General features: G+C 36.5%; 1 protein-coding gene across 1 annotated transcript in view; it reads left to right on the forward strand.

Moving 5' to 3' along the window:
* The window catches only part of KCNH8 (potassium voltage-gated channel subfamily H member 8), a 185,631-nt gene that overhangs the window by 141,656 nt on the left and 29,018 nt on the right, over window positions 1-14,957 (forward strand). The window contains exons 8-11 of the mRNA XM_051612214.1: window positions 1,231-1,428; window positions 5,066-5,265; window positions 7,060-7,309; window positions 11,770-11,984. Of these exons, the coding sequence (XP_051468174.1) occupies window positions 1,231-1,428; window positions 5,066-5,265; window positions 7,060-7,309; window positions 11,770-11,984 (863 nt within the window). The remainder of the gene's footprint in view (window positions 1-1,230; window positions 1,429-5,065; window positions 5,266-7,059; window positions 7,310-11,769; window positions 11,985-14,957) is intronic.

Consider the following 14,957-nt stretch of genomic DNA (forward strand, 5'->3'; position numbering starts at 1 on the left):
GTATGGAGTGTCAGAGTATGGAGCTGAGAATGCTTGAGGCAGCAGCCGTGGCTCAAGAAGTCTGCGGTAGGTGGTAAATTCTTAAGACTTTTTTCCCAACAGAACTGGGAATGTGAGGCAGATACTTTAAATCTGCCCCCTATTTTTGCAGATATTCTATACAAGGGGGTTTCCCCCCAGTTCATACTTGGATTCATCCAAGATGGATGCTGACTGAAGTGGAAAGAAAATAAGCTACAGGAGGTGATTCAGTCTGTCAGGTCTCAGCTTACAACAGGGAGACTTCCAACAAATTTTTCTAAAATAAAGCTGCCTGTTAGGAATATTTTGTTTTGGCAGTTCTCCCTGAATATCCAGGAGAAATTCCCAGTCTCCCAAGCAAACTGCTTAACAGGCAAATCTGGGCACACAAATTGGTTTTTATCTTCTTTTTTTTTTTTTCCTACTTCAATGTTTGCCAAGCACTGTGTTCATGCAATTATTTTGGGTTGGTTGTTTTCCTTTTCCAAAAGAGGAAGTGAGTGCTTTTTCCTGGCTTGTTGCTTTGGGTTTTTTGTTGTTTTGTTGTTTTTTTAAATATCTGTGAGGCAGTAGCTAATTCTACTTTCTGTAGCACACATAGACTCATTAGCAAAATGGAAGGAAAGATTAAATGAACAATTTAGAAAATACTTACTGATGAATCTTTTGAAAATTAATTCTTGTTTGTAAGTTGTGTTTAGCTGTTTACAGCTTTTCTGCTATAAAAAGAAATATGTAAAAAGCTCTAAATATGTAATTATTATTATTATAACAATTTAGTCTTCAAATTTAAAAAATGTTTCCAAGCATTAATTAATGGAAAGAATCAAATCAATGTTGCATTCTTGCTGCAGACTTATTATGTGATGATTTTTTTTTCCTTTTCAGTGCTTTAATGGATTTTGTGAATTATCTAATTAGATCTGCAGTATGCCATTCAAAAACACTTGATTTCAATACAGAAATATAGCTCTTACTATAAATAAACACACATAAAAATAAATTCTCCAGGGACACAATACTTAATGTGCTATATAAGTTCCTACAGTTTAATGGTCTTTTTATGCTTGCAATTGTGTGAAGAATCCTGTGTCTTCTGAATAACTATTTTTTTAAGAAAGATTTCATTTTACAGAATGTGTAATTTCCATCCTGTCATTATTCCTTTTCTTTTTATGCTTTCATTTCTTTTTATGCTTTGTTTTTCAGGTTGGCTTCATGAGCTGGGAAAACGTATTGAGTCTCCTTACTATGAGAACAATACACTAGGAGGCCCATCGATCAGAAGTGCCTATATAGCTGCCCTATATTTCACCCTCAGCAGCCTCACCAGTGTTGGGTTTGGAAATGTTTCAGCCAATACAGATGCTGAGAAGATCTTCTCCATTTGCACAATGCTGATTGGGGGTAGGTACCAATGCTAAGCATAATATAAAACATTTGGGGTGGGTAGGGACAAGTAAAGTAAAAGCTGAAATTTTGCTAAGTTTCTTGAAAAAAAGAAACAACAAAACAAAACAGAAAGTTTAATTTTCAATAGCAAAAGAAAGAAATAACTTTTTGTTGTTGTTTACACTAGATAAACTCTCCTAAGCAAGCATATTTCTAGGCTTTTGTTCGCTTATGGCAACACAAGACAATTTTTCACCTAGTAAAATGTAAAGTTGTCAGTGAGTGTGACCCAGCCATGGGCCAGAAGCATGGCATGCATTTTGGTTACATGCCATGCACTTTTACGGTCATCCAAGTAACAGGTGCCATGTTCAGCTCCAATTCATTCCCCACAGCAGCCCAGGGAATGATGGCAAGGTGAGGTGGGCAGTCCACTACTGAATCTGGCACTGAGCTGGTGTGTATCCACACCTGAAGGACCAGACCAGAGAGAGAGCAATGCAGACAGTACAGGTAAACCTAGGCCACTGGAGAAAGTACCCACAGCTCTCTCTTTACCTTCATCTTCCTCCTCCAAAAAATCAGCTGTGCTGTTTTATAGTGTGTGCATCATACAACTCACAGATGCAGCATGAAGAGTAAAAGCAAATCACTGCTGCAGTACTGTTCCCCCACACCCACCCCTGCCTGCTTTTTTTCTGCTTGTCTGTGTTCTGGAAATACTAGTAGGTATTTCTCCAGGGCTAGTCAATAAGGCTCTGGTCATCAGCATTGCAGCATAAATTTTCCTGGGCAAAAATAAATTGGCAGTTTGACACTCGAAAGCCAAGGAACACAATGAATGACCTGAAACTATAAATTTGCAGCATCAAGTGGTATAAAAAGTGCTCAATTAATTATTCTTATTTTTTCCATTCCTGAAAATGAGTGGCAATAATATAATGAATCATCAAGAAATTATGCCATTTTGATTTTGACAATGTCACAAAAACACAAGCAACTCATTAATTACTTTTGCTGGTAGCGTAAAATTGTAATTTTAAAATACAGTGTGGTAATAAAGCAGAAGAGGCTGGCTTGTATGTATTTTCATGAGGAAATTTATTTTGGATGCTATTTAAGAAAACAGAGCAAGGAAGCTTGAAGAAGGAGTTAGCATCATACAGTGCAGACTAGTGAGCACACCTCAGAAAATTATTGTTAATAAAGTACTAGTCTATACACTTCAGGGCGTCATACCTTCGTATTTCTTAAAACATATTCTGTTCTATAGTTTTGGCTGATATTTAATTTTTAAAATTTCCTAGTGGAAAGTGATGTCTTGAGAAAAATTGATTTAATTTTTTTACAGTTTTTAGACCAAGACATTAGTTTATGAAACTTCAGGTGTAGTGGATAGTGTGATTTAGTTTATCAGTAGTTCATCTGTATCTCTTTAACATGTGTCTCTGCAAATTGAAAGAATGAAGTTCATTTATTTTAACCTTAAAGAAAGTTGAAGCCGGGGGGGGTGGGGGAGGTGGAAGTGGTAATTTAACTGATAAATAACTTATAATATTCTTGTTCGATTTCTACCTGTCTCTTGGTATTAATTTTTGTTTTGCACTAATTTGAAATAGTAATTTAAGACAGTAATTCTATACAGTATTTCTTCTCAAAGTTGGAAATAAAAGTGAACTATTAAAATTTAACCAGAATTCCTAGGATACCCAGCATCTGTAAAATATGAATCAGATCCGTCCTCCTGCAGATGACTATAACGTGTTCTCTTGTATTCTCCATGTTCTTTGAGCAAAGAATGTTCAGTTTTGTATTTATGAGACTGGAGGCCTATTCTAGTAGCTCCAGTCCTTCCTTATATGCAAAGATAGATTCTCCCATAATAATAAAATTCTTGATGATATTTGTGACTGTAACATTAAGAAGAGGCCTAACCTTGGAGCCAGTTGGGGTGCTTATACATGTGATTTTTATGTATGCATCCATGTACCACCCAATGCTTTATCCCTCCCCCCTTTTTAAACTTATTATCACATCCTTAAAGAGGCTGTGCTATATCTTTAGCCTATTTAGCTGTATCTGGCTAAATTATTTCAGCCCTAGCTGCCATATTTCTATTATAATATCATGTATCTAGCATTACACTAGTCCCTCACATTTTGTTGCCCAAGCTTCTGACATTAATGACTTAGCAAATCACTGCACCATCAGGAAAAACATCTAGTTGATCCAGCTGATTATTCTTAGAAGTAAATTTTAATTATACTTACTTATCTTTCTAATATTCATAGCTGATCCTTTTCGTTCTGTCCTGCTTTTCATTATCTTCTTTTACTAATGGACTTGTCTTGACTTAAGCATATTGTTGGATCACCTCTACCAGTACGCATACTGTATTGGGAAATTACATCACACTGCAGTGCTCTCTTTCTCTGCACTCTCTTCACAACAAAAACAATAACATTGTTACCAGCTCCTTCATGTTTTACTCAGCCTGTAAAAATCTTCAACACTGCAAACTAAAGTATTTTCAACCAGTTTCTACTGTCAAAGCATTATTAACTGCCAAAATGCATCCTTTCCTCCTCCTGTTCTCACTTGTCTCTCCTCGCTCACTCTGGACTTCTGTAAATTGCCATTCAAGGTCAGCATCTTGTTTATAAACCAGTTCCTTTGTCACTCTGAGGAGTCTGCTTTCTTTCAAGCGTTAGAGAGATATGCGTCCCTTAAGAGTAATAATCAAGCTCTGTAATAGGTTTTTCAATAAACAATTTGTAAATGTGTATGTTCTATACCTCAGATCAATACCACATGACAGACAATCTAGCAGTGATTTTTCCCACTGATAATCAGTAAGCACATTTCTGCACAGACAAACCCAGACAACCTGTAGCTGTAAGCTTTTCTTCAATTTTGCTTCCGGTCCTTTTATTCCCAAGCCAGTCTCTAATTGCAGACAAACTCCAGGTTGTCAGAACTTTCTGATAAACGATTTCTCACCATATTTGACCTTCTGAGGCAACATAAGAAATCAGATTGTCAGTCTGAATGTTTTGTTGTGTTTTGTTTGGTTTTTTTTAACCTGAATTTCTGCTTCAAAAAGGCTTGGCTTTTTTTAACATCTTACTCCCCAGAATATGATACATCTCTAAATATTGTTTGCAAACTCTTTCCACTACACATAGTTCCCAGTAGTAATACTTTTTATTTATATCAGTTCTCTGAAGTCTGTTGCATTCTATTTAGTTGCTAACTGACCTTCTGAGTCTAATTTTCATACTGATTAATAATTTCTCATTATAACCTGAGCATGCCTGCCTACATATGCTCATTTGTTTTCCTTTTTTCCTAGACTGTGAACTTAATTTGGCTTGGGTATTCTTTTGCTTGGTAGCCTGACTAGGTTAGCATCAAATGTGATTCTATCCTATCCCATGACTATAGCTGCTAGTGACACAAAAAATGGAAATGAATAATCATATGAATACTATTGTGCATTATTCATGGAGTTTTATATTTAAAAAGTTTATTATCTCTCTCAATTGCAAACCTGTTGTTTGGGTTTTTTTGTGATGATCCTGTTTAATTTCTGTGTTATGCTTTAATGGTCAACAAGTCAGTCCACATTGCACATGATTTCTGTCCTCCCTAGCTCTGATGCATGCCTTGGTGTTTGGCAATGTCACTGCCATAATTCAGCGGATGTACTCCAGATGGTCCCTGTATCACACAAGAACCAAGGACCTGAAAGACTTCATACGAGTCCATCACCTGCCACAGCAGCTGAAGCAAAGGATGCTTGAATATTTCCAAACCACATGGTCTGTCAATAATGGAATTGATTCCAATGAGGTAACCAAACAAAGGAGGTTGTGTGTTTGATGGTTTTGACTATGGACTTAGAGTTGGAGTGAGAGGGGTAATTTTTCCATTTGTGATGCTGTTTTTTGTGAAGTTACATATAAAAAAGAACATACCTAAAAATAAAGCTGGGTTATCCCAGGAAGAGAGTATGCTATTGAAAAATCTGGTTTAGCAAATCCTATCATTTATTAAGAAATCAAAGTGCTCCATAATTCTGAAATACATTAGTAAGAAACCTTTTGGATGTTGCCAGCAGAAACACCCCAGTGAGCAGTTTTGCCTTACACCAAACAAAAAATCTACTAGGTTTTTTAGGTTTGTTTTTTTAAAGGAGGGACTTTTGAACTCCCCTTTTCTCCCTTCTTCATTTTCTTTTATTCTTTGAAATACTGTAAACAAGTGGTTTAGCCTGAATTTTTAGGTTATTCATTTCCCTATGTTTTTAAATATTGCAAAATATATAATGAGAGTGCTTGGTTGTTTAAAATTATTTACCCGGGACTATACTTGAGGAGAAATAATGGCTTCTCTCTGCTGGAGTGTTATTTCAATGAATCATTCCCTTCAGAGTTCTTGTTACATATGTCATTATAAAATACAGTGACCTCTAAAGATAATGTGGAAATGAGCAAAAGATTAGGGTTTGAAAACATTTTTTTCCTAATAAATTCTTATTGTGGTGTGCACAGCACAAAGAATTGAATTTTTTAACAGCATTCTAGCAACAGAAGGAGTCTAGTAAGATTTACAAAGGTACAAAACCACTTAGACATCAAAGGTTTCCTAGATTTGGTGAAGGATCTCCTTCAGCTTGTGTACCTTCAGTCTCACTGAAAATGAGTGACTGCTGTAATACAACAGCAGCCTCTGGAGAGACCATCAGTATGTAATGATTTACCTCACAAACTGCTTTATCTAAGCCCATTTGGTCAAGTGTTGGCTGATTGCTTTGCTCAGATGAAACTGCAGAGAAATCTCTGCTTGTGGGCTTGCAACTTGCATGTTCCAGAGCTCTGAGTTTGAGTAATTTTATATCATTCTCAGAAGACTGTCTCTGAGCAGAGTTTTCTCTCAGTTTTGCCTTCCTGCAGCAGATCTTCTGTAGAACTTTTATAGGTATCATTAAGTGTTGGCCAGGCTACACTGGTAAATTGCCTAAAATTAGGACCAAGGAAAAATAGGAAGACCTTTTCACAGGTTCTCCTACTGAACATGCACCTTGTCTTTGTGACTTTCCTGCCTTTCCTTCAGTGTCCAATTGCATCTTTTTAATATAAAAAAAAATACAAAAAAAAAAAAATTTAATTATTCCTCTTCCAGTGGCTTTAGAAGAAGTAATTTAGCTCACTGATGAATATTATACAAACATTTTAAAATAAATCTAAACTTAGTTCATTTCTTGCCCTGTTATCAACATCTGTGCTACTACTGTATACAGTGGTATATACCTGAGAACCCCACTATATTCTAACAGCTTAGAAGAATTTTGACAAGGTTAAATTATGTATTTGGGAGAAATCCTACACACAGTGTTGCCGACTTTCTTCTGTTTGTTTGTTGTTGTTTTTTAAAGGCATATTTTAATTATTTTTTTTCCTATAATTTATCAGTGTTTATCAGCATAAAAGTTTATTAACACACGGTACATGTCTCATCACAGGGGTAAGAATCATGAGACGGAAATCTTTGCAGCACTACTAAGTCAGACCACTTCTGCAAAAGATGAAAGATGTTATTTTACACTTTTTCTCTTTTTTTCCCCTTTGTCTCTTTTTTGGGCAGCTTTTAAAAGACTTCCCAGATGAGTTGCGTTCAGACATCACCATGCACTTGAACAAGGAGATTTTGCAGCTCTCCCTTTTCGAGTGTGCCAGCCGTGGTTGCCTCAGGTCTCTGTCTCTGCATATCAAAACCTCCTTCTGTGCTCCTGGGGAATACCTCCTCCGGCAGGGAGACGCCCTGCAAGCGATCTACTTTGTGTGCTCAGGTTCCATGGAAGTCCTGAAGGACAGCACGGTGCTGGCGATTCTTGGTATGATCATGGTCATAATTTCAAAGGGAAAGAATGGTCCTCCAGTGTAGGAGGACCATCACTGCTAACTGATGGCTTAGTGTGTCCTAGTAGTCTGATAAGAAAGAATTTGTTCTGATCTTAATCTGCTTATTCATAGTCTATGGAATTCCTTATTTTTTATTTAAACTTTGTTCTTTTTTGCCCTAAGAAGCTTTTGATTGCTAGTGTGTTAGCTGCGCAATATTTCACTTGTATCCTGATTTTCTTACACTTTTTTTCTCTCCTTTGCATGTAAGGAGGTACTTGACAGCTTTTGATACAAATTGCTGTTTTCAACTAAATTTGATGACAGTATTGACATCACAAGGGACATTGGTTATTGGTCCCTAAATCTTTAATGAAAATCAGTCACCAGGCATCATTCCCATGAATGATCCCACCTGAAAGCAAGCAATGTGAGCCTACTCTCATTCTCAAGGCTCTGCTCATCAGAGTTGCTTTTTTAAGCTAATTGATTCTGCCAGCAGTCATCTGAGTATATTAGAATGGAGAAAGGCCAGAAGTCCTGTTTTAATGAATTTTGTTTTGGTTTTGTTTGCTGAATGACTGCTTTGAGTTATCTGGGGTTAAGGATTTCTATCTGTAAGTTACAGTGATTCGCCTTAGTCTAATGACTGCTGAAGGGCTTCCCTTTATCTTCAGCAAAAAAGCATTATTAGACTTCCTTGAATTAGTGTGTACAATGTATTTTTATAAAGGAAAATATAAAATTTTGCTCTAAATGTAAATAATTATTTCATTATTATTTTAATACCTCTCAAGATTTAAATGTATTCTTCTTTCTAATAACTTTTAATATTCTTATAAAGCAGAGTTAAAAAGAACATTTCCTTTTTTGCTTTCCTTCCTCTTTTGTGGGATTGCACTAGACTGTTGATAATGCAAGCTTCTGGTCTTCTATAATTGAATTTCCTGTATTTTACTAGTATGGATTTGATTGGTCTTTTTTTTTTTTTTTTTTTTTTTTTAGTATATGAATGTGGTACATGTCCTATTTGCTTCATAACTCTTTAATTCCATTAGGTTGACAGTCAACATCACTCTGTCACTCATTTGTAATTAGGAAGTTTTCAAATGCCTCCATTTTATTCAATCAGATCGATGTTATAAAGTGTGGCTTCAAAAAGCCATAAGCTTAAATATAGCAAAAGGTCAAGAGCTGCACCCGTTGGCACTATGATTTCACTAATTATTCCCTTTTCAGGCACTTCTGAAAATGTTAATGAAAGCATCATTGTGTAATGGTGACAATGAAAACAATAAGAAAGAGATAAGTGGATTTCTGAGATAAGTTAATGAAATTGTAATGCAAAAACATAAACATAATACCCCCAAAAAAAATGTTTTGTTGCAGCCAACAGGAGCTTCATCATTTAAACGTAATTAACGCCAGAAGAAAGTGAATGCCTCAAAGCTCTAGGTCCCTAAGAGAAACTGTGTTACTGAAGTGATGTAAATCTAAGAGACCTGTTTTTTCCCTGACAATGCTGAGTTACTTACAGTTCCCAGACCACTATATTATAATCCTGTCATGATTCTGTTTCTAGTGGATGAGGTTTTGTTTACTGAACCATTCTCACTAACAAGCAATACAGAAAGAATACAGTTAAACACTTTGATTAAATACAGCTGTTTAATTCCTCTTGAGACTACAACTTGGTATCCAACAATGATGGTTAGGATATCTTGTATAGGAAAATGTTTTATTATAACACTTACTGTTTGAATATACATCCTAGATTTATTTTAAAATATTGGCCATAAGGGATGTACAAGATATACATACAAATAAGAAAGTTATAATTTTGGCTGCATGTCCCAGATATATTAACAAATACATGTGTCTGCATAAACATTTATAAACAAATTAATTTTCCAATGAAACAAAAAAGAGCTACTAAGAATTTATGTAACAAATATTGATATTCAAGTTACTATAATTTCACTGCTGCAGTAGTTCTACATGAAAATTCAGCTAACTACCTACAGCCTCCACCATGTGGTTTTCATTTGGAAAGAAACACACATTAGCACTACCAGATCAATTGTAGTGTTCTTCAGGCTGACAGCATTTTATCAAACACTGGAACTGTGATCAAATACAGCTCTATTTTTTTTTTCCAAATTATTCATGCATTATTGATACTAATACATTTTGTACACCTAGAAAGTGTCTAAGAATAAAGATCAGTTTTGGAATATTTTAAATACTTTTTCTCTTGTCTGTATTTACATAGTCAGCAATGGATTAACAGTGCCAGCCTTCTGCTCAATATAATCAAAGAAATCTAAAGACTTGTTGACACTTACAGGAAAAAGCAAAAGTAAATTATTGCTTAGCTTTACACTACATTTGATTATGTAAACATTGCATTGGATTTGATAAACAATGGCAATTTTTGTTGTCATCTATCAGATCTACCTTTCCCTAAACTAATGGTAGTTCTCATTTATGCCAATTGCAATTGCATTCATGCAAAGTAGCATGAATGTGTGTATATTCTTAGCACAAAAGAATCTCTCTCCCTATGCAGGGTTTATAAGATCTTTTGAGGAACATTTTCAAGCTCAATGTAAATAGAGAAAATTACAGGTAGCATTTTAAAGTATAAAACTACCTTATTCAAGCAGCTTCAGGGATGATTGGCTGCTTAGTTTAACTCACCCTTCAAGCTCACCATTTCCTATGTAATATCCAGTTGGAATCACATACTGGGGGGGTTTTCAGATTTTACAGTTTTCACTTATTTCTTATTAATCACATAATAATGTAAGATTGGAAGGGACCTCTGAAAGCCACCCAGCCTAAACCTTCTTAAAGCAGGGCCAATTCAGCTCAGCTTCTTCTGAGCCATGTCCAGGCAAATTGTGAACTTCTCCAAGGACAGTGCTTCCACAACCTCTCTGAGCAGCCTATTCCACTGTTTGACCAGCATCATGGTGACTTTCTTTTCCTGATTTCTAATCACATTTGCTTTTGTTAAAACTTGTGCCAAGTACATCTTGTCGCACTGTACGCCCTGCAAAGGAGTTTAGCTCTGTTTTCTCTACACTTTTCTGCTAGACTACTGAAGACAGCAATAATATCTTTCCATTGGCTTCTCAAGGTGGAACAATATCCATTTTCTTTTCAGCCATTCTTTGTACATTGTGTTCTCCAGTCCCTGATCACCTTTGGGGCCTCTTCTGGACTGACTCACTGTAGTATGTCAATATTCTGCCTTCTACTGGGAAGCCCAAAACTGGACACACTTTCTGATGTGGTGTGATAGGTGACATATACAGGGGAAAAGTCCTGGGATTTACCAGCTGTACTGTTCCTAATGCTGCAGAGGAGGTTCCTGGGTGTCTTTGCTGCAAGGATACACTGTTGGCTGATGTTCAACTTTTTGTCCATGAGGGGCCCCAAGTTCTTTCCCAGAGAGCTGCTTTCCAGCTGTTCAGTCCCCAGCCCATCCTGCTGCAGGGAGGTATTTCATCCCAGGTGCAGGACTTCGTGTTCATTGTTGTTGAACTTCAAGAGGTTCCTATCAGCCCTTTTCTCATTCACTGAGGTTCCCCCTGAATAGCAGCTTTGCCCTTCAGCATATCCGCCACTTCCCCCAACTTGGTATGGCCCATAAACTTGCCAACATTGCTCTCCGTCACACTGTCCACATCTTTAACAAACACCATCCGGGTTAACTTTTGGAGAAGACCTTTGATTCAATGACTGCTCTTTGGATTTCATATCTCAAATCAAAAGTTTATGGATGCTTTTAATTATAAAATTTTTATGTTTTAATGCATCCAGCATTTTATGGTAGTCTTGCCCATGCATGAAAACAAAATGGTTTAAGAAATCTTTTTTCTTGGCAGAAGTGCCATTGAACTACATATCTAGTAATAGCCTATACAACTAAAATACATCATGAAGTGCAGCTATACACCCATAGTTATCACAGCTGATGATTTTTTACAATCTAAATTAAAAATAAAATGGTAATTTGAATGGATGATCTGCACTTAATTGTGTCATTGTTAAAATGCTATCTTAATACCTGCTTGTTCCAACAACAACAAAAAAACCAAGCTAAAAACATGATGTTCACTTCTTGAAAAACAAAACTGCACTGCTATTAATTACTAGGGAAAATCTTAATTTTATATGTATTTATTTGATTGCTCCCTTAAATCAGGTAGTTGCCTGTCTGTAAATTAGTCTTTGTACCTCCAATTAATTGCATATAAGATTGCACCTTTAAAAAAAAAAGAAAAAAGAAAACATATTTTAGCCAAAGTCCTTCAGAATATTATTAAACAATTCATTGATAGCCATGGGATTTAAGGTTTAGTAATTATGTTAAACAGATTTATCATTCAAAAATGAAGTAAGGAATTCATGCTTTGAAAAGGATTATTTTTCTATTTTCTTCTAGGTAAAGGAGATTTAATTGGAGCAAACCTATCCATTAGGGATCAAGTTATTAAAACAAATGCAGATGTCAAAGCTCTAACATACTGTGACCTCCAATGCATTATCCTCAAAGGTCTTTTTGAAGTGCTCGACCTCTACCCAGAGTATGCTCACAAGTTTGTTGAAGACATACAGCATGACCTCACATACAACCTAAGAGAAGGCCATGAAAGTGATGTAAGTATCTTTAAAGGTCTCTGCAGTTATTGTTTTCTTTACGATTTCTCGTACTTTAGTTGGTTCTCATAATTTTGCCTCAGTAAAGAAATAATACACAGATTATGTTAAAAGGACCATTCATTCAATTTGTTTGATAATTCAGTCATTACCTATATTAATTGTTTACCAATTGATCAGACCATAAACAGTGAACATATTCTCTGATTCTCATTTTTCCATAGAAAACATCATCTATGAGAGAACATTATTCTTTAATATTTTTTCATTTTTTTGCTTGTTTTAAAATAATTCATAGTTATGTAAAGCATGTGTCCAAATAAAGGTATTTAATTATACCTTTTCTAGAAGCTCATGTGCCAGCCTAATAAACATTAATTTTGTAGATCACTGATTATCATTTTGTTGTTAAGATCATTGTCACAAAATGAGAAAAAGTTGTTTCTCATCACACTGCAACTAAAATGTTTTTCCATTTAAATGAGCAATTTAATGTGAAAAAACCCCCATGAAGTTCCTCATAAAGCACTGCTGAAAGACTTCAGTACAGACTTACCGAAGTACTTTCACTGATATTACGTAGCAAATATGTATATTCAGGTTTTAATCCTAAAAAGCTTTTTAGCTCTTTTTCTGACGTAACCATGTGAGCGTACAAAGATAGCCACAGCCAAACTTTCAGGTTGGGATTTAACAGGTCAGGTATTTGTCTTTGTATCGTGCTTCTCCTTGCACATAGAAAGCACATGACTGGGGACAAGGACATTATCCAGAGGGTGACTATAATGCCAAGGAAGCATAAAGGGCAAAAAAGGGTCATCTGTTTGGGCAGACACCACAAAGAGCTGCACAGCTTAAAAACTCTGTGTGGCTGTTACCTTCCATGCAGCATAGGCAGGCACTCGCTGTTATGAAGAGTGGCCCATTGCTTGGCTGGTTCAAGAAGAAAAAAAGTGTTGCTGGATGTCCTGCATGCATGCCACTCACACCAGCACCATGGCTGCCCTGCTTGTGCCTACTCACATGTGTTTCTGTGCAGAAGGTTGCTGTGAGTTCTGCCCTGCAGTGGCAACCCATGGAGTGTTGCTGGTCTGAGGGACCTTGAGGCTGAGAGAATTTCTCTAATGCATGCAAGAACAGTGGGACAAAGTCCTTTTTCAGCTCAAACACCCAATGAATGGGATTTATATGCTGATTTTTCAATGTAAGTTTCTTATTAGGTGTATTTTGGCACGAGTGTTTCTACAGCAGTGCTCTATAAACAATTGAAGTAGAAAGGTGTAAATACATAAATGCTAACTTGCAGAGAGGAAAATAATCAGGACATCTCATTTGTTTGTCTCTTGAAATGTCCCCAGACTTCCTGCTGCTGAGGATAGCAGCTGAGCAAGTACACATCTGTTCGGAGAGGTTGAAGATTAGTTTTTATAAATAACATATTTTCTTTTGGGAGGAATGCTTAATATGAAGAGGAGTACAACTCCATGTAAAGAGAGGGTTTGAAGCTGATTGCATCCCCCTCTCCAGTTTTGTCGTGGACCTTGATGAACCCTCACGGTGTTCATGCTTTTCTGTATGACAAATCTGGGCATCACCATCTCAGCTCCATACATATTCAGCTTTTAAAAAATCAGGGACAGCTGTTCCCAGTTAGAGTTGGCTGGGTGATGTACAGGCTCTCTGCTGGGACAAACCCTATACCAGCCTCGAAGATGAGTGTGCAGCTAGGAAAAGAACCTCCTTGCACTCACTGTGGAGGATGGGATTTAAAGCAGTGCAGGACATACCCAGGCACCTTTTCTGCTTTAAAGAGGAAAATATTTATGGCATTTGTAAATATGTGCTGTATTTTCATGGTATGATCCGTTATCTAAAAGGAAAAAAAAAAAAGATCCTGACACTGATCCAGTGCCACAGGCAAATACAGAGAACCTAAGAGAGATTACTGTAGTGTCACTTTCTCCTACCTGCTTGGGTTAACTATGCTCTCCACTAGTATTTCTCTTGCAGCAGAACTGACTTCAGTCATGTGCATCTCATTTCTCATCCAACCATTTTACTTATCAATAAGGATAAAGAGCAGGAGTAAGGTGGCCAGAACTTGTACCACCACCAAAAGACAGCTCAACAAATGAGGGAAGAGGTCTATGTCAGTAGCAAGTGTGCTCGGTCAACCAATTGCTCTGCTTCACACAGAAAATGCCATGTGGTCATGAATGTACTTTGCAAGCAGACGACTTGATAGTTATATGGTGGTTTAATCTCACAGAACAGGAGAAAGAAGGTTTTCAGAAGTACAATTTGTGGTATAAAAACATGGCACTTTTTTTTTTTTTTTTTTTTAATATGGCATTATTTCTTGGGCTTAGTTCTGTTGGAGAGTTTGGCAGCTGAGAGACTGTATCCAGATTTCTCGCTTTCCCTAAAGGAAATTTACTTTTTCTAGTGTCTATGTCTTCTGCAGATTTATGGACATTTGGGTTTGGAGAGCCTTTCCATGGTTAATCAGTAAATTGATTTGTTTGAATGTCAGTTTCTTGCTCTTTTTTTCCTTGGATGTTTTAAAAGGCTGCAAATTTGCAATTGAATTTAATGTAATGCTTCTGAAGATGGATCAGTAGCAGTATTTACGGTCAGCTGAACTGCAGGGTGAAATAGCATGAACTTTCCCTCTATGACTTGCCAAGTGTCTTTGAGTTCTGACCTAAAAGATTAAAGCTTTTTCAGTCACAGTCCACCAAAACTACCCTAGATTATAAATTTCCTTCCTTTAAGCCAGAATTAAAAAGGTGAGACTGCAGAAAGATGCAGTCCTGGCGATGCATTACCCATTCCTTGTGCTGTTTGCACTATTTATTACAGACAAAGTAAGAGATTTTAACAGAATTAAAAGTGGACCAAAAGGGCCAGAAGTCATTGGGAGTTTCGTGGTCCTGGAATGTCAAAAGTCAGATACTTAGGACTGGATCATGT

The sequence above is a fragment of the Apus apus genome, chromosome 2 (assembly GCF_020740795.1).
Source record: "Apus apus isolate bApuApu2 chromosome 2, bApuApu2.pri.cur, whole genome shotgun sequence".
In the NCBI taxonomy this organism is placed as follows: Eukaryota; Metazoa; Chordata; class Aves; order Apodiformes; family Apodidae; genus Apus; species Apus apus.